This window comes from Pygoscelis adeliae, unplaced genomic scaffold (assembly GCF_000699105.1).
Source record: "Pygoscelis adeliae isolate BGI_AS28 unplaced genomic scaffold, ASM69910v1 Scaffold270, whole genome shotgun sequence".
Classification (NCBI taxonomy): Eukaryota; Metazoa; Chordata; class Aves; order Sphenisciformes; family Spheniscidae; genus Pygoscelis; species Pygoscelis adeliae.
Window position 1 is genome coordinate 2,504,050 of NW_008823916.1, and position 18,833 is coordinate 2,522,882.

General features: G+C 38.2%; 1 protein-coding gene across 1 annotated transcript in view; it reads right to left on the reverse strand.

Moving 5' to 3' along the window:
- The window catches only part of CDK5RAP2 (CDK5 regulatory subunit associated protein 2), an 82,868-nt gene that overhangs the window by 11,552 nt on the left and 52,483 nt on the right, over nt 1-18,833 (reverse strand). The window contains exons 23-31 of the mRNA XM_009319338.1: nt 17,225-17,825; nt 14,975-15,207; nt 12,162-12,210; nt 11,196-11,380; nt 9,924-10,049; nt 5,405-5,521; nt 3,282-3,471; nt 2,944-3,065; nt 1,301-1,549 (exon numbers count right to left, since the gene is read on the reverse strand). Coding sequence (XP_009317613.1) covers nt 1,301-1,549; nt 2,944-3,065; nt 3,282-3,471; nt 5,405-5,521; nt 9,924-10,049; nt 11,196-11,380; nt 12,162-12,210; nt 14,975-15,207; nt 17,225-17,825 — 1,872 coding nt within the window. The remainder of the gene's footprint in view (nt 1-1,300; nt 1,550-2,943; nt 3,066-3,281; nt 3,472-5,404; nt 5,522-9,923; nt 10,050-11,195; nt 11,381-12,161; nt 12,211-14,974; nt 15,208-17,224; nt 17,826-18,833) is intronic.

Sequence of the window (18,833 nt, forward strand, 5' to 3'; positions counted from 1 at the left end):
TGACTTACCTAAAGTACCTATGACTTTTACTAAAGACTAATCACAGTACATCTAGAAAGCTAACAAATTCAGCTGTTGACATTCCAAGAAGTCCTTCTAGTCCATATCAAACCAAGCTATTGTAACTCTATTCACCATTTTCTTAAAGAAATAACGAGCTTCTCCAGCTCCTATCTACTCTACCTGATGCAGGTCAAAAGTAACATCTAGGATTCTACCCAGAAACTAACCAGGAACAAATGCAATTTGGGGATACTGGTGGTACAGTTTCCTCACAATAGCTGTTCCACACCTACTTGATCATGACTGGCCCTAAGGAACCATCCCCATATGGAACACGTGACTAATTTAGTGTTCAAGTATAAAGTGCATAAAGAACGGTAGCAACCCATAAATGTTATCTGCTACAGTCTGCATCTTTCTTACTTGCACAGAGCAGTGTAGAGTTATGCTCATTATGTATTTCATCTGAAGTATGATGCTGATTGGACACGATGGGCCCCACAAAAGTAGTAAGGTGGTAAAAAACCCTGTTGTGTCTCATGAGCTCTCACACTAATCCTCTGACTGGTGCTGTTGCTCTGTGTGGTGCATAAGATTTAGGTAGGCATGTTCAGGTGAAGTGTATGGACCCAAAAAGCCCCATTATTATTGCTTCCCATAACATGATGTATATCCGTACAGGCAGTAGGAGAGGTGGCTTTACGCTGGACATATGGAAAGCTGCCACTATGCAGAGTACTTTAGCAGCAAGGAAGAACATTCTTGTGCCCTCTGTAGCCCATGTACATCTCTACTGGGACAATAATTTAACCCTGAGTGTAAACACTACATTTTCTCTGATTTGCTAAAACGGTATCACTTAACAGTGATTGAAATAAAGGTAAAATACTCCTCAAGGGCAAAAAGGGGGCAATTTATACAAAGATCGTTTAGTGCTCTTATTGATCATTCTTGAGTAATACATACTCACCCTTAGCAAACACTGTAGAGCTCTGCATTAAAAATAGAACCCCCAGGTAAGCAAAATTTACGGGAATTTAATGTAGGCATCCTTCCATCCCAGAGACTGTCTGCAAATGCTTTTCTTGAATGAAAAGGAAGTGACAGTTGGAGGCTATAAGACAGTGCAGTGTGCATTTCACCTCCCCATGCACTAATAGCTCTAACAGGAAAGGGATTTGAAAGGCCGACGGGCAGGTCCCAAACGTACAGTTGATGTTGTATACGGCTTTAAGAGCATCTTTAAAGAACAAGGCACAGGTTCTACAGTATAACAAAAGCATGTATGGCACAGTACCATTCATTCCTGCATAATGCTGAGATTCTTGTTTGAAAAGATGGTTGATATTCACAGCTGACACTGATCCCACCTCCTCTCTCTTTTCTTTTGAAAGCTGTTCCTCTAATTTTTCATGCAAAGACTTGTTTGTCTCTATGCTTCTTTCAAGCTGCACTCGCAAACTCTGTATTTCAGTCAATAGTTCATGTAAGTCAAGTGGATTATTCTGATCTTTTCGGAATTCTTCTGATGCATCACATCTGGAATCTGAGACAATTTCAAAAGAAACACTTAACATCTTTAACAATTAAAGTAATATTAGCCATTATCAGAATGCTGAGCAAGTAAATTATAGCCAGCTTTATCCTCAATATTAAGAATTAACTACAAACAGCATTAAGATAATGGTTTGACAAAGAAAGTCTTAATTGCTTCTACCCTCGAAAGATTTAAAGAGCTGAAAATTATTTTTCACTTTGTCCATAAAAGCTAATAAGTCTCATGCCAAAAGCAAAAAAATGTAATAAAAAGAGAATGAAGAGGATTTACAAAATTTGAAGTGCATTAATGCACAGTCTGGGGAAAGTAAAAGGAATGGGTAATCTCGGAGTGCAGAGGAGGGCTGGAGTAGAATTGGGAGTTCAATTTTACACGCAGAAGAAAAAAGAAAATAGTCATCACCTGGCAACCAGAGGAACAAATCTAAACCTGAAAAAAGCAAGGTCTGTGTTCGTCTTTTCATAGAAGGAGGTCAGTACACAAACAATTCCATGTATTCTTTCATGCTGAAATCAAACTGCTCTCCAGACAGTGGGAAGGGGCTCAACTGCATGAGGAGGGTGTTGCTACTCTCTAATTACATTACCAGTTCTGCAAGGAGACTTACTTCCATCCCTGAGCCAACTTTGGCTTAAAGCCTTATGCCAACAGGCGTCATCTGCTGCAGCTAGGCATGAAATACAGTGATGGCAGGGCATATTACTCAAAGTAGCAGGAAGAAAAAAGTCAACTTTTACAAGAACTTCCAATGGGAAATTTGCTGGATCCTGTAACGAGCATGCAGCAATGAACAGCATTCCACTTCTTTACCTAACCATACCAACAGCTATGTGGTGGTATAGCTTCTTTACAAGGGGTAGGAAGAACTCATGCAAGCCTCATTCCTACCCCTCACCTTTAGAGACAGAAAAGTGGACAGGAAATTATTAAACGTCTCATCCAGAAAACAGTGCCAGCACTACTCCCAGCCCTAGGGAGAAGACATTACCCTCATATTCAGACAAGAGAAAGCACAAGCTACCTGAGTAAGCACTACTTGTGAGGATGCAGCATGTATTTAGATGACAAATAAATATCTAAGATCCCCATGAAGTTTATCCAGCCTGAGCCACTGAATCTTCAATATTTGTTTTAGCTTAGCTAAAAAGGTAAAGGAAACTTGGGTGTGCCTAGTCAAAACATATCATACATCTCAACCTCGCAGTTGCACTCCTAAGTAAAAAGCAGCATTTTATCATCAAGTTGTCAGTTCTACTTTACATAGCAGACACAAGTAGAAACAAAGAAATAGTAACCTAGCCCTACTGTCCTTTGACAAGATCATATTCAGAGAGGGAAGGGTTGCAAGGGCTAAGGGTACAGAAACAATTGAGCATTTATACCTGTCCTCTTCCTTCTTGCTTCTTCCAACTTTTCATAAACCTTGATCTCGGTTCGGAGTGACTGCAGTAAGTTCTCATTCTCAGAGAGCTGACATTGCTTTACATTAATTTCTGTTTGCAACCTGTTAAGTCCCAATAAACAGCAAAGTTAAGTGTTAAATTCTTATCTTTTGTTTCAAAACCTACAATCCATTCCCCTTTCCCTCCATAATTCTTCCCTTGCTTTTTGAATATATCTATGTACCTCATTAATGTTAATGACTATGGCTAAACACATGCTTGTCACATTGACAATTTTCTTCTCTAAATGAATGTCTAAATGTGGACAGAATCAATACCTGTTTAATTCATTACGACTGCTGTAAATCTGACATGTCAGATATCTGGTTTCATCCTCCTTTTGGCCAATTTGTTTCTGCAACCTTTCATTTTCTTTCTTGACGCATTCATAATCTTCATGAAGATGCTCAATGATTGCATTCTTTTTAGAAAGAGATTCTCTTAACTTTTCATTTTCCTTTTGTTTATCTGAAACAAGAAGAAATACAAGGTATTTGCAATGCCCACAACCCACTAAAGCTATGCTTTTTAACAAAACCAGCTTTTTCAGAGACTGTCAGAAAATAACAGCTGCTCTTGTGAGTTTTAGGTTTTCAGTATTTCAATTTTCTAACAGCTTTTGCTAGATGCATTTTCTGTAACATGCAACATTTAACCCCCAGGACTCACAAAGGCTCAGTAAAAACCTGTGTACAGCCTTATACGCCAAATGCCCGCAACACCTCTTGGAATTTGGTCAGGATAGTATTCAACAAGTAGTGTCAGCAGGGTCCCAAAGCAGGCACATGAATTTTGCCAATCCTCACAAAATAATGGATTTGACTTCTCTTTAGGAAGAAAAAAACTCAGTAGAATTGTTCTAGGCATGTTGCATCCATGTTCCTCTTTGTCTCAAAGAAATCCCTCTGTCCTCTCCTTCCCAGTCCTATTCATCTGCCGAACGTATCATATCAGTCCTTCTTTCCTTGGCACAAGGTATTTGCAATGCCCACAACCCACTAAAGCTATGCTTTTTAACAAAACCAGCTTTTTCAGAGACTGTCAGAAAATAACAGCTGCTCTTGTGAGTTTTAGGTTTTCAGTATTTCAATTTTCTAACAGCTTTTGCTAGATGCATTTTCTGTAACATGCAACATTTAACCCCCAGGACTCACAAAGGCTCAGTAAAAACCTGTGTACAGCTTTATACGCCAAATGCCCGCAACACCTCTTGGAATTTGGTCAGGATAGTATTCAACAAGTAGTGTCAGCAGGGTCCCAAAGCAGGCACATGAATTTTGCCAATCCTCACAAAATAATGGATTTGACTTCTCTTTAGGAAGAAAAGAACTCAGTAGGATTGTTCTAGGGCATGTTGCATCCATGTTCCTCTGTCTCACAGAAATCCCTCTGTCCTCTCCTTCCCAGCCCTATTCATCTGCCGAACGTATCATATCAGTCCTTCTTTCCTTGGCACAGGCTATTTCCCCAAACTGGTTCTGTGACAAAGAATTGCTGATAGGGGCAACTGAGCATTCTGAGACAGCTGCAGAGAGGCTTATGGGGACCCCAATTCCTTTGTGACCCTATGTTTAGCATTGGAAAAGGAGGCAGCAACCTTGGCAAAGAAACAGCACGGAGGAATTGTTCCATCTCCCAACAATCAGAAAATCATTCCCTCATTTTCAGTAGTCCTGTTGAACGTGTATGAAAATGGTAATCCCCCGTGCTGTTAAAAATGTGTATCACCAGCCTTCCACTACTGAAAACGTAAGCTAAGACTAGACAGAAAGCACCCGAGACCAAAACATGCAGGAGGTATCTAAGAGGCTTTTCTTTCTCTAGTGCATCCAGGAATAAAAGGAAAATATCATAAACTCCAGAGATACTGACATTATTTTAAAACACAAGGGCGACAATGCTCTAGTCATCATGGTTTTTATAAAAAAGAAACCCTGATATTATCAGATCGTATTGTCAAACGTGGAAACAAACAAAAGCAGGGATATATTAATTAAAAAAGCACAACTTGAACAAACTGATAAGCACCAAGAGGCACTAAAACACATGAGAGAATACATGACTGTGGAAGAAGCACCAGTGCTTTTACACAAACAGTCTGAAAATATGGAGACTTGTAACCTAATTGTAGCTTAAGCTGCTTTTAAGAACCTCGTTGGCGAATTGTTGGTTTTCTTGGGGGGAAAGAAGAAGGAATGCTACAAATAAACAGAAAGACGGAACATTACTGTTACTCCTTCATCATTGTTAGCCCCAGTTTTAATGCTTATGGTTGAGCATGGAATTTCAGGGGTGGAAAGAATGGTTGTCAGTTTAATGAATGGACTGTTAATATTTTATTGTTTTCTGATCTGAAATGAGTTGCAGTCTACTCCTGTAAAGCACAGTTTTACATTTTTACCTCTGGATCCTTTTGCTAGCATTGCATTCAGAACTTGATTTTGCTTCCTCAGGAAATGTATTTCAGAAGTCAGGGAATTATGCTGCTCTGAGCCATGGATAAAAATGTTTGCCGAACCTATAAATATATACATAAAAGATGATTTATGAGTCATCTCTAGGTCATTAGAGATTAAACTTTCCAGACAAGAATAATTTAAAAAATTGCAGAAAAATATGTTATGAAAGATATTTCTCCCCTGTATATTTTGAAGGTTATCCTTACAGACTGAAAGGCAGTTCAGGCTACTGCCAAGTAATCCAAAGCCCTGCATCACAAGTACCTCTCATTGCCAGGCAACCATTACCAAAATTGCAAAATTATCCCTGGCAGTCTTTACCTACCAGCTAAAATTCCAACAGGGCAAAATGCAGGAGTATTTCGTGACATTGCTATTCTTTGAAAATAATGCAAACTGTACAAAGGTTTAACATATATTTCAGTCTTCTGTTCATACTCCGTTGTATTTAATGACACCATTGCAGAGGACCACTAGATTCTACAAACTAATCTACAGTGGGTAATGCAGGAAGTAATGTAAATAGTCTGGTAATACATTTGTTACCACGCCAGCCTAGAGCATAAGGCTGGAGTCACTGTCTTTGCCTCTGCTTACAAACTGAGAACCCATTTACAGTCACAGGGATGAAGACTCATCCCTCTTAAATTTGTGTATTTAACATTTAGATATCAGAGCAAGCGTTCATCAACCTATAGCTTCCATCGATAGTCATGGGGAGAAACAGGCACCTCCAGAGAGCGACTCATCCGATGTATCCTCTACACACCTCTCTGTGGATGAGATGCCCTGTCCTCCGACGAGACATAACTTCCCTTCAGTGCCTCCACAAGAAGCTCTGGGTAACCAGCACAGATTTAGATGTCTGACTTCTAGAAACCTTAAGGCTGATGAATCCTACTCTGAGGATCTTATTGCACTAGTCATGTGAATAAAAGTGTTAAATCGTGTATCCAGTCAGTCAAATTCCAGCCTAGGTAATCCTCATAACGTACTCTATTTATGCTACTCATCCTACAGCAATGTGTAATGTGACAGTACAGTCTGAAAAGTGCCACATTCCACTCTCAAGGTGGCTGCCTCTGAAATGCAAGTCAAGTAATTGTTATTGCCCTATATAACCTGCTCATAGTCAGTAAAACACTTCAGGATCCACCAGAATTAACATTACTATTAAAAGTATTTTTCAGTTGATTGGTTATCCCAGTATCTCCTACGCTTTAAAGCTTGAGATAACTACATGAGTGTCAGCTCTTTGGTTAATAGAGAAATAACCAGCTGGCAAAAAAATTAGCTGAGTGTATGAGGAGGATGCTTTTCAGCTCTGGCAGTTCAATTCAATTTGATGTGCTGCACTTCCTCTGAGTAATCTCATTTTATTGTAATCCCAATTGAAGCTTTTACCCACTACCTAACTGGGATGTAGTGTGCCATGATATGCACCTCTTGTCGTTACTGAAAGACTCAAAGGCTCTAGAAGCCTGGCACTAATGGCATTTTACTATCTATATGTTAAAGACTTGAGGTAGCTATGTGAACTCAAAAGGCTTTTTCCTTTCAGATTTTAACAAAGCAATTCAACTTGAAGTGGCAAGGCTTGATGGTCTCATCTTGATTCTAATTTAATTTATTGCCCATCACCCAGCCTTATCCTAGTTGAAAAGTTATGCTATCACAGTTCTACTGAAAGGCTTTAGAATATAACTATTAGTTATCTTACATAATAAGGGATAATGTAGAGCCAGTGGTAATAAGGCCACAATCCTGCAATTTGACCCACTACTGAGACTACTACTTCTGTGCAGAGCCCTGCTGACATCAATTACGCTCTCCATAGATGCAAAGGTCCATCTAACCAGAGTAAAGTGGAGCATCAGGGCCTACAATTGCAATACACTTGAGTTTTCATTATGTTTTGTGCTGAAAAAGTGAGTGCTAAGGAAGCGTACCTTGAAGGTTTCAAAGGAAACACTGACTGAAAGACAGGCACTATTGAAAATCACAGCAAAGAGGAAGGAAATATTCATTCCCAGGTAAAGCAAAATAAAGGCATACTAAAGCTGAAGATAAGTCTGAGTAGATACGTTAGTTACTTAAAGGTTAAAAAAAGCCTCTTTTAATGTTAACTGCCGTTATTAACATTTGAAACCTAGGAAACTCAAAATTAAACCTTTGATTTTATTTTGAAGCCTAACATTTGAAATGATTGAAGCAATTATTTTAGTTCTACTTGCACTGCAAACCTCAGCTCTATAGTAATGATGTAGTCATTACCAGCACTTGATTCATTTATAGAATACTAGAAGCCCAGAGGCATTTAAATACTTAGAGAATCTAAATATTAAAAATAGCATGGCAAAAATAGTGGGCAGATGTGTGTATATACTTCCATATATATTTATCAGACCAGAATAATTCTATGCATTAACTTTGGTTGAACAAACAACTCAATATCACATGAATTTAACAGGCTCTCATCAACAATTAAGTATGTTACAACTTGGTTTTGTTTTTTAAAGGAAAACAAACTAAGGATATTAAGTTAAAAGTAAAAAATTGTTTTCAATTATTATGTCCCAAGGCTAAAATCCGCTTCAACTTCACTTCGGAACTTCTTCTTACACTGAAAGTCAAAAAAAGCCCATCTATTAGGAAAAAAAGTAGCATCATCACTAGAGGAGAGAATACGCATATCTGGTAACATGAAAGAGATCTTCAAAACGGAGAGAAACAGGAAGCACTGAAAGAACACAGTAACAAACAGGAGCTGTTTAACTGGTAGTTGCTTTTTAACTTTCTTTTCCAAATTTCTCCTCCATGCATTGGTAGATGCACTAAGGCAACAAGAAGACAGATGGAAGGCATAAGACAGTTTATAAAGAAAATATACTTTCACTGCATTAATGGATGCCCTTGCCAGAATCTTTATGAAGCTGTAAAAGAGTTGGAAGTGTTTCAGTGTGGTTATTTCACGAGAACAGTATGCCTTTCCAGAAGCGTAAATACTTCATGAATGAAATGGATGCTTTTTATACACCTTTCCATCACTGTAAATTATTCCTGAAAGCAAACTGCCATTTGCAGGTAGTCTCCATTTAAACAGCAACAGAAACGGATCATGTGGATGATGTAAAACATAATGAAACTAATGTCAATATTAGCGAAACTGAGTAAAAGGAAAGCATGTATGTATTTATTGCCTGCTTCCACTCTGAGTAATATTGCATATTAATCAATTGTCCTCTGGGGGGAAACGTGGGAAGGAGAGCAAGAACAGAGTAAAGTGTAGGAAAGTATGTCTCGTATGGCGTGCTTGAAAAGGTGCTACAAAAGCATCCTTAGTGAAAGCTTGGCCACCCTCTGGTTGAAAAGTCTTAAACGCACCACACAGCTTGGCTTTCAAAGTTGCTGAACACTAGCAACAGAGAGCAGGGACTCTAAATTTGCATACCTATTTTTAGTATTTTTCATCCACTGCTTTATATTAGAGTTTGGAACGAAAACCAATTCTATGGTAAAATTTCCATCAGTTTCTGTCAGGTATTTCTCATTAAAAACTCACATGTCATTTTGCGTAGAACACATTTATCACACCAATCAATTCAACTGACAAGCTGAACACCATGGCCTAGGCTCTGTCTTACAGACATTTTTTCCCTGTATGTAAACACAACCTGGCTTTAAAGCAGTCAGAAAATTCCAGAGAAGGCATCTCCAACAGTCCTGTTAGCAGTGGTGCTGTACTGACCACCCCAGGTATACACGGAGTAGGCGTAGGAAAGCTAATTCCACAAAATTCCTACTTTGGATCAATAGCAGCAATGTAATTTAGAGCAAAGCACCTCCTCCTATATTCATACTGGTCCCAGGCCCCACTGAAATTATGTTGACAAAATGGGCTTCCTCTCCTGCAACTGTCCCTGGCTGGACATGGCAGGCAATCAAAAGAGGATGACATCCTAAAATCCAAGACTATTACAACAATAATGATATCCCAAAGGCACCAAAAAAAAAAAAAAGGCAGGCAGTTTGCTGATAACAGAACTAGAAGGGTCTTTCAATTCTTTGTATGAAATTCAACCACAGCATCATCAAATGTCATAGAACTACCTGGTAGTCCTGTTCTCTTTGCAATATGTGCAGCTGTAGGTTTGAGGCTGTGTGGTGTACCTGTATCTCATAAAAGATTTGTGCATTGGTCACTGGATACACTTCAAGCAATGGACTCAAGGAAAAGACACATTAGATCTGTATTTATGCCACTCTACAGGCAGCATGGAAAAGCTGTGTCTGCTGATAGAGCTCAAGATGTAGCAGTACTCGGAGAAAGGCACAACATTTTCCAACTGTAAAGGCATGAGGTTTGTTCAAAAAAGCACACAAAACATTTCCAGCAGCATTTGATCCCTCAGGCTTTAAGCAGGAAAGGTGGATGTAATTTGTCATGAAATAAATTCTTACCTTGATCTAGTTCCTTGTCTGTTACTTGTCTCTCAAGCTGCTTCCTCAGTCGCTCATTAGTTTTTATGGAGTATTCTAAACGTTGTCTCAGGATTCTAATTTCTTGCAGATGCTCCATTAATAACTCTAAATAAACCAAGAGACCACTTCTTATTTAGAGTAAATTATCGCATTCCTTTACACTATGAGCTCCTGTCAAATCTAATGTGTGTTAATACTAAAAAATGATACAGAGCTGTTCAAAATGGCAGACATTAAATATGTGACTCCACAACAGTCTTTTTCCATATAGTGCCCAAACCGTGCATTTAGTGAAAACTCCTACTCTACATTTTAACTTAAACAATGGTCCAGTTTTAAGGCTCTTTAAATTTCTTCCTCCTACAAAACTGTAGTAGATAATGATTTTATCTAGTTAAAACGTTCTCTGTACTGGGAAATGAATCCAAAGTTCTGCAATGCAGCTTCACATTCAGGCTTGATGCACCAACAGTATACATTTTTCCTTATAACAATAGGAAGCTTACTAGTGTAACTCAGATATAAATTTTACTTTGACTTACACAATGCATACCATAATAAATAAATCTTTTCTATCAAGTTTCATTACCATACCTTTTCCTTCTTGCTTTGCCATTCTACAATTTTTCTTCCATTGGCTGTAAGTTTCAGCTTTACTCAGGAACTTATCTGTTCTAACTGTCACTATCTTATTTGTCAGTTTATCCATGTCATACACTCCTGGTTTACTCTGCAATATTTTTCTCCTGAACAGTACGTGCTATCTCAGCTATTAAATTTTCATCGCTGCCTACAACAAACTACTGCAAGCATCACTTGTGCTTAGTGAAACTATCCAGGTCAACCATGACACTGCTTATTAATTATGCAGCACTTACAATTCTCAAGGAAACACAACACTGGCTTTTATAAAATTAGAAAATCTCTCTTTTTCAATGTAATAATCTCTTGACAATTGTCTATTTTCCCCTTTATTACTTGTCTATTTAAAGACCGTCTGGAGTACTGTAAAAGATGATAGTCTAAAACAACAAAGACACAAAATATCATAGTTAATTTTGTTTCAAACAGGAGGTAGTTCAAATCGTTGTCATCTCTGTACGCCTTATTACTGAAATTGCAAAGATTATGCAAGATACTGGAAAGCTGAAGCAGACAAACAGTCTTCATTATTCCTTAATTAGTTCCCTTGTGTCTTATTTATCACATTTTCCCAGTATCTAGCGAATCTTCAGTGGGGAAAAAAATTACCTGGGGGAAACTTGTTTGGCAGAAGCGCCAGTGTGCCATGCTGTCCTTCTAGATCATGCCTGTGCTCAAGTGATCCAAGAGATGACTTTTCTGACAAATCAAAGTCAGACAAGCTATGAAGAGCAGATGGTACAGGTGATTCATCCTTCAGTTGCTGGTACATTGTGGTGTTCTTCTCATTATCCCTTTGGTGCCAAACAAAATGTTTTAAAATATAAAAATTACTTTATTACTTTGGAAGCATGACAGAGAGCATGGTGTCAAATTTACAGGTAAAGCAAGTGAATTTATGCGACAGAACGTGACAAAACACTACACATCAGAGGTATATATCAAGACTGAAATTCAGACCTCCCTGAAGAGCAGGAATAATCAATGGACCTCCAGCCTAGTGTTCACGTTCCAGCGCTAGGTAGTCACCTTCACGTTAAGGGGACTTCAAGCTGCCTTGAACAGGCAGCTGAGGATTTCTGTAGCACAGAAGAATCCCAGGCTGGCATAAAACCAACATATGCAGCATAACAACACCTGCTCTCTTCACCTTCAGCATAAGGGTGTTTTGAGAATGAAGTTCAACAGCACTGTACTTCAGTGATCCTGAGCCAGCCCCCAAGGTCACAGAAACAGAAAGTGAGCTGACTATCCCTCCTAGCACCTGCAATTAGGACAATATCTGAACATACACAACAGTGTATTATGGCACGTTTTGTTTGTTCATGAAGGGAACAATCCTGTAGCATGATGCTTCCTCTCAGTATCTCAGCTGTTTGCTGAGAAGTGGGGAAAAAAGCCTTAGTTTGTTTTCTATGGATATTTTATCAACAAAAAGGGTATTAATGAAACAGGCAACATAAGCAAAGCCCTCCCAAAAAGCAAAACAGTGGAAGTTGTGCTACAAAACATGGAGCATCCTTATCAACTTATCAAACAATCGTATGTTGGATAAACATTCAATTGAACTCTTACCTTTGAGCTAATTCATAAAGTATAGTAACTTCTGTACCTATTGATTCTCCTGCAAAGCAGAAATATCTGATTAAAAACAGCTATTGAGAAGTATACTTTTTTCCCCTCCATCTTAAACTATTTAAATATGGAATGGTAAATTAATGAGAATTTAGAGAAGTCAGCAGGTACTCAAACTGTTTATTAATGTCAAATACTGTACATGAGCAAAACTATTTACAGCCCAGCAGCAAAGCAATAGCTTTCTCTGGAGTTCAAAAAAAAATTACTAGCTACCACAGGTGCCAGATTTTACAGCCTTGGTGTTTTAGTTAGCATACAGATGTAAAATATTGTGCTATATGGCAAAAGGATTAGGGGTACATGCTACTAATTCTTCAATAAAAATTATATAAAACCAGTTCCATCTCACTTGGATTTTGTCCACACAGAGTCAGGCTAACCAGTTATCCTTAACAAAGGGGCATACATAGGATTTTGCCTGCAATATTCTCAGTGGTACAGTGTGTGAGCACAAGCACAATTCAGTGCAAGAGACCTGGACTCAGACGCTAATTTGAATAAGGAAATAAGAGTTTCGTGGTGTCACCTTGGCTCCCCATATTTTACATTTTTTGTGCAATTAAGCAAAAGTGGCAGGCAAGAGTTGCACAGCTGAAATTTCAGGGGAATGAACTGAAGGTCAGGATGGAAATACAGAGACAGACGGTTGTTTATGCTTCTTCTTTACAGTCAATTCTTAGTACACTGGATGTTCTTTATAACCCTACAAACATCATTTTATTTTAATGTGTGATTCAATGCAACACCATTGTGTTAGATATATTGAATTGTCTCGGTTGTCAGTGACTTTTCATAGTATATAGGATACCATCTGTTGGTTTGGGGATTTTTTTAAAGCCATTTAATGTTTATTCACTACACAGTCTTCTCATTTGTAATGCAAGGAATCTCTGTAGCCACTGAAATCATTGAATACACTCAATCTTTTATTACACCGCTATGACACACTAGCCATAATACCTTTTTCTCATATACAACTCCTTTATATGAGCAATCGAAACTGCAACATGCTGCCACTATCTTTAATGAAAGGCAGGATACAGATCATTGTATGGCTGGGCCCTGAATGTTTCTGAACAAAGTGATCTTCTAGAGCCCATTTCAGGAAGACGTAGGGGTCAGGGTCCCTATTTCAGGCCACCTCAAGTGTCTCGCTGAAAATGACAGTTTTGCAGCTGACATCTGTGGAAGTATTGCTAGTTGTTTGGGTCAGAAAGAGCAACACTTGTGAGGATAGGAAAAGGTCTTTCTTGCTGAATTTCACTCATGTTAGCATCCCTTTTCCATCACTTTGCCGATAACTTTCTTCAAACTATGGACTGAAGGAAATATGCACAATATACTCTTCCTCCAGGTGACAAATGTCAACTTTGATGCTCATTTTACAAAACATGGTTGCATTTTACCTCTATTATGAAAGATAACGTGCTTTTCTTAACCAGCTAGACTATGTGGCAACAAGATGCAGGTCTCTTAGGAAAATAATTAGAAATGTCAGGAATAATAGATCTCCCGATATGGTCCCACTTCTTAGACGCTTAAGGCTTTGCCTTTCCAACTTAATCCTGTGCCAAACAATAGGGGGGGAACTGGGATAAACAGTCAAAGGACAAGAGTGTTTTCGGATACGTAAGCTCCCATGTTTCAGACAACATGCCAGTTCTCGCTGATAATTAAAAGGGCTTTGCTTACTGGTACACATTACAATGTCCTTCCCTGGGTATATGCTCCATTCAGCACTTGCCTTTCTCTACCACCAGGACAACACTTCTCTGGCTGACTTCTCCTAGGACCCCTGCTCAGGAGACTCTTGTTCTACTATTATGCCTCACAGAAACCCTCAAATACACACTGATTTGCAATACCACAAGCTCTTGAATTCATGAGCTACTCAAAATTCTGAAAGGAATTCTTTTTCTCTGCCTTCTAACCAAATAAATTTTCCCTTTCTGCCCCCTTATTTTAATTTTCTATGTGCACCATTTGGGTGGGTTGCTCCATGAAGTCTATGCCTCTTTTTCTTGGTGCATCCAGTGACGGATGATTTTACACCTGCATACAATTTAACTTGTGTTATTTCTACAGGAATATCAATAATGCACAAATCAGCATGGTATTATCTTCCGACTGTCCAGTGCAGGATTCCTTGCAGTTTCTTTAAAGGCATTGGCTGTAGAAAATTGCCTAGATGGACTACTATATAATAATTTCTTCTTTCACTCTAAAAGCACAGCCCAGATCTCTACACTGCATTTACCCTTCTTGCAAGCGACTGCACTTTAGGGGAAAAACTTCAGAAACCTGTAATTTTTTCTTTTTAGTTAAATACAGATTGTGTTAAAAACCGTGAACCATGCCCATGAGAACCCCTCAATGGAGATATCCAGTGCTTCGGCTCAACAAAGTCAGCTCGGCCATTTCCTGAAACAGAAAATCCTGAAGCCTACTTGTAACTAAACTTTTACTAAACTATAACCATTATATTTTGAACAGTTAAAATATGCATGTGCTAAGATAAGCAACTCAAAATGGAAGGTGTCAATACAGAGGACGACTACAAAAGTAAAATCCAGTCTTGTTGGAGCACTAAAATTTTATCTTCCAAGACAGTCCTCCCTATAAATCATTTAAAAGCAACCAAGAGGGAGTAAGGCTTCCTTTTCACTAAAAAGAAAAAAAAAAAAACCAACCTTCAAATTTCGAGAACGTTAATGTATCTCAGACAATAAGCACAAAATACTGCTACTTACCATACAGGAATTTCCTTTCTAGCCTCTCAAACAATAGCACACTTTGATTCAGTTGTTCACGGAAGCCTTCAGCAACATAATAATCTACATCACTGGCCTGAAGCAGTTCCTCAAAAGCTTTAATGAGGCTCGTCAGATGTTGATGGTAAGCGACACAACCACTGCGGATCTCTTTAATTTGTTGGCGTTGAAAAGAGAGTTCTCCAGCTTGTGAATGAACTAATGAATCATATCTGAGAAAATGGAATTATCTTTAAAGTAATTTTCTGACCGTAAATAACATTTAAATATAAATAAAAAGTGAATTAAACTTATATTCCGAAGCTAACATTTTATGTGACTCAATTTTCTTTTAAAATGCTTTTACAGCCACAATGAGAAATGTATTGTCTCTAACTGTTGAGTTTTGTATTTTTGGGCATAACTTGTGGGTTATTATCCTTCACTTAACTGCTTCATTTATAAGATGGGCAGAAACTAAAGTGATGACTTGGTTGTCTGCTTGGAAATAACCCGGATGGTATGCAAAGGTACCAAATTAAAGTAAATAAGAGTGAATACATGAAAAGAATTTTTAAGAATACACATATTTTTCCTGACTGGTTGGTTTTTTTGTTGGGGTTTTTTTTTAAATTAACTATGGAAGAACAGATGGAGCTGTCCCTTCTTCTGGAACTTTACATATTTCCTGCCAGGAGCACAATATTGGACTTTCTGAGCTGATGGTTTCACCCAGTCTGAAAATTCTGCACGTCTCTGTATGTTTATTACCAGAGACATGACCATGACAACCACTGTAGTGTCCAAACTCTTGTACTCCACAAGCCAGGATATAAATTTCAACTCAGATAACTGAATTTATTCTGCACTTGCAGAATATAGACATCCCCTTTACACTGCCACTGTCTGTATCACAGATAGACTTCTTTCTGCAGAATCATACATTAGTGGAGAGAAAAAGGGAGAGGATCTGAAAAGATGCAGGGAATCAAACAAAATATGGGGCATAAACAAAATCTATGATGGTGTGGATTGTTACAGAATTTTTATTGTCATTTGTATAGGAAGAGATGCATAACTTATTTTTGGGTCTGTCACTTGTGACTCGTAGTTGCCCTAGACAGTGGCCATAAAAACTTTGCAATGATCCATACTGTCTCATTCCTTGATTTACACAGTCAGATCTTCCTTTGTAAAATGGATGAGGTATATTTTCAATGTATGTAAATTTATATGTACTACGTAGCACGATTGTATTTTATGATAGCAATACTAAGAGATATACAATAGTCCATGTTGGTCATTGCTCAGTGTCTCCAAATATTTCTACTCAAGCATTCTGAAGAAAGCCAACAGGCCAAATACCCTTCTTTGTTATGCTTCCTGCCATTCTATAGGCCCTCAGGACAATAACGATATTAGAAGGGGAAAAAAAGGGGGGGGGAGGGAGCAGGGGGGAAGTTAAAAAAGGTTTGGTCTTATGGGACCCCCATTTTGTGTCTGTGATTTGTAGATATGCTAGCCAAAATGCTGCCCCCAGTCTTATCATACAAAAAGCAAGACTGATACTCTCCAGCCCCTCATAAATGATTTTCCAGCTTATGAGCTTATGCTATAAAATTTCATTCATTAATTTCTACATACATCTACCTTCACATCCTTCAAAGGAAGGCATTATGGCACTCAACTGCAAAACAAATTATAACTAGAGTGTAAACTTCTTATTTTATACATAAAGTGTGGTCACACAAACAGAAGGGCTAGCATGAATCCGTCAGCCAATCACCCATGGAAACATTTCTATCTTAAATGGGATGTTCTGTTTTCTTACACTTGTCACCTGAAAAAAACCTGAGTGATGCAAAACTGTAATACTTTGATTACAGAGGTCAGCCCGTCTCAGGGAGCACCCTGAGGAGACCTGGCTTCGCTCAAGAGACGATGCCTTGCAGCAGAAAGAGTTGGTAGACCTGAGGTGTGGGGAGAGACACAGGTATCTGGCATAGAATCGTTACAGAGGATGACATGAGTTTATCAGGAGCAGTTCTGGTGTAAGAGAAATACTGTTTTGTACTTCAAGGCGTCTTTTAACTAAACTTTTCAGTTGCTTTATGTTAATGTCAGTGAAATTTAGCCTTTACTAGAACAACATGCTCCTATGTGAATAAAATTATCTTCATATTACCTTCCTGTGTTATTTGGTATTGCTGTTTACAAAAAGGAACCTGAAACAGTAATAGCTTTACTCACTTGTATGGTGATGTTTCTCTCAGTTTGTTCTGAAGATGATACACTTCATCAAGATGTGTATTTGCAATTTGCTCTTTTTCAAGTTCTGCCTCATTTGCTGATAGTAGTTCCTTAAGGTTTTGTGCTGTCCATGTATCGGGTGCTTTTGAAGACTCTGAATTCCTGTTTTCAGTGTGGATGTCGTAATCCGTCAGCTGATGTATACTAGAAAACGTTTTGATTTCTTGCATAGCTGTATCTTGCACTTGTGCAATGTGTCCTTCCACAGGCAAGGCTGTGTCGCTCAAAACTATATGGGAAATACCACTCGATAAAAGCTGGTCAGAGGTCTGTAAATGAAACACGAACATTTTGTACTTTTCAAGCTCAGACTCCATATTCTTAATTCTTTGTTTCAATTCTTCTATATCATCTATGACTTCACAGTCATCGAGTGCATCTGTACTTGTTAGACTCAATTTGAGAGAACGCAGGCACTTGGAACCTGAATATGCGGTGGCTGAGTCACTGTCCTCATGTTCCATGGAACAAAACTCTTCATTTATGTCCTTTAATGAAAGCTGGATATTCACGTTGCTAATATTATGATGGTTTTGCACTTCTGAAAAACAGGACGCTTGCATGTGAATATTAATATTTCTTTATCTGACATTTTGTTCTTAACAGCACTAGAATGAATTCATTTACTTCTATAATAACAGAATAAAAATGCAGAATAATTACAAACTATACAATATTAGTTTTGGATCTTTGACCTCTTTCTACGATTTGTCCATTAATTCAACTTGCACATCAAATATTTCAAACCCTTTATCACCTTTCAAATAAACAATACTCAAAATACACCTGCTTTCTTTTCCCAAACGATTGAACATTACTTTTGCTATATGCAATCCTAAATCAGACACCGATGAAGCCCAGTCCTTTCCAGCCACGAAGATGATAACCTCAAACATAAGGCTCTGTCCTGGTTTCGGCTCTGAGAATTGAACAGGCTCCAAGATTGAAAAGTAGACTCTATGACTTTAAACGGTTCTTCCTAAAATTTCTAATTAAATATTCTTTTTCTCCTCACTTCAAAAATCTATACAAAACCAATTGGAGCATAAAGTCAGTGGAATTTTAAAAAGATTATCAACAAAATAGTAAAATTTGAAAAAGGGGCTTTAATAACTGTTTTCTAAAATGTGTTCTGAACAAAATCCATAAAAATGTTCGGTGTTAAAGGTTTTACTGGCACTCATTTGGCATGCACAGCACATCCCTTAGTGGACTTTGCCATTCGTAAGTAATGCACTTACCCCAGATTCAGACCAATAAAAGCTATATATTCCTACATATATTCTATGTTTATAGTTCTGTGTACATTGAGGGCTGTATGTGTAAGTATCTAAGAAAATGGTTATTTTCTGGTTACCAGTAAATTAAATTTTCCCCTTCTATTAGTTCTGCAGAAGATCACTACAAATTAGAACCTCCCTTTTGGGAGTCATTCATTGATCTTGCGGAGGTCTTAATACTTTCAAATTGGTTTCCATGGAGAATTCGAATGCCCAGGTTCAAGCTGTAAATCAGTACAAAATCTCGGGGGGGGGGGGGGGGGGGGGGG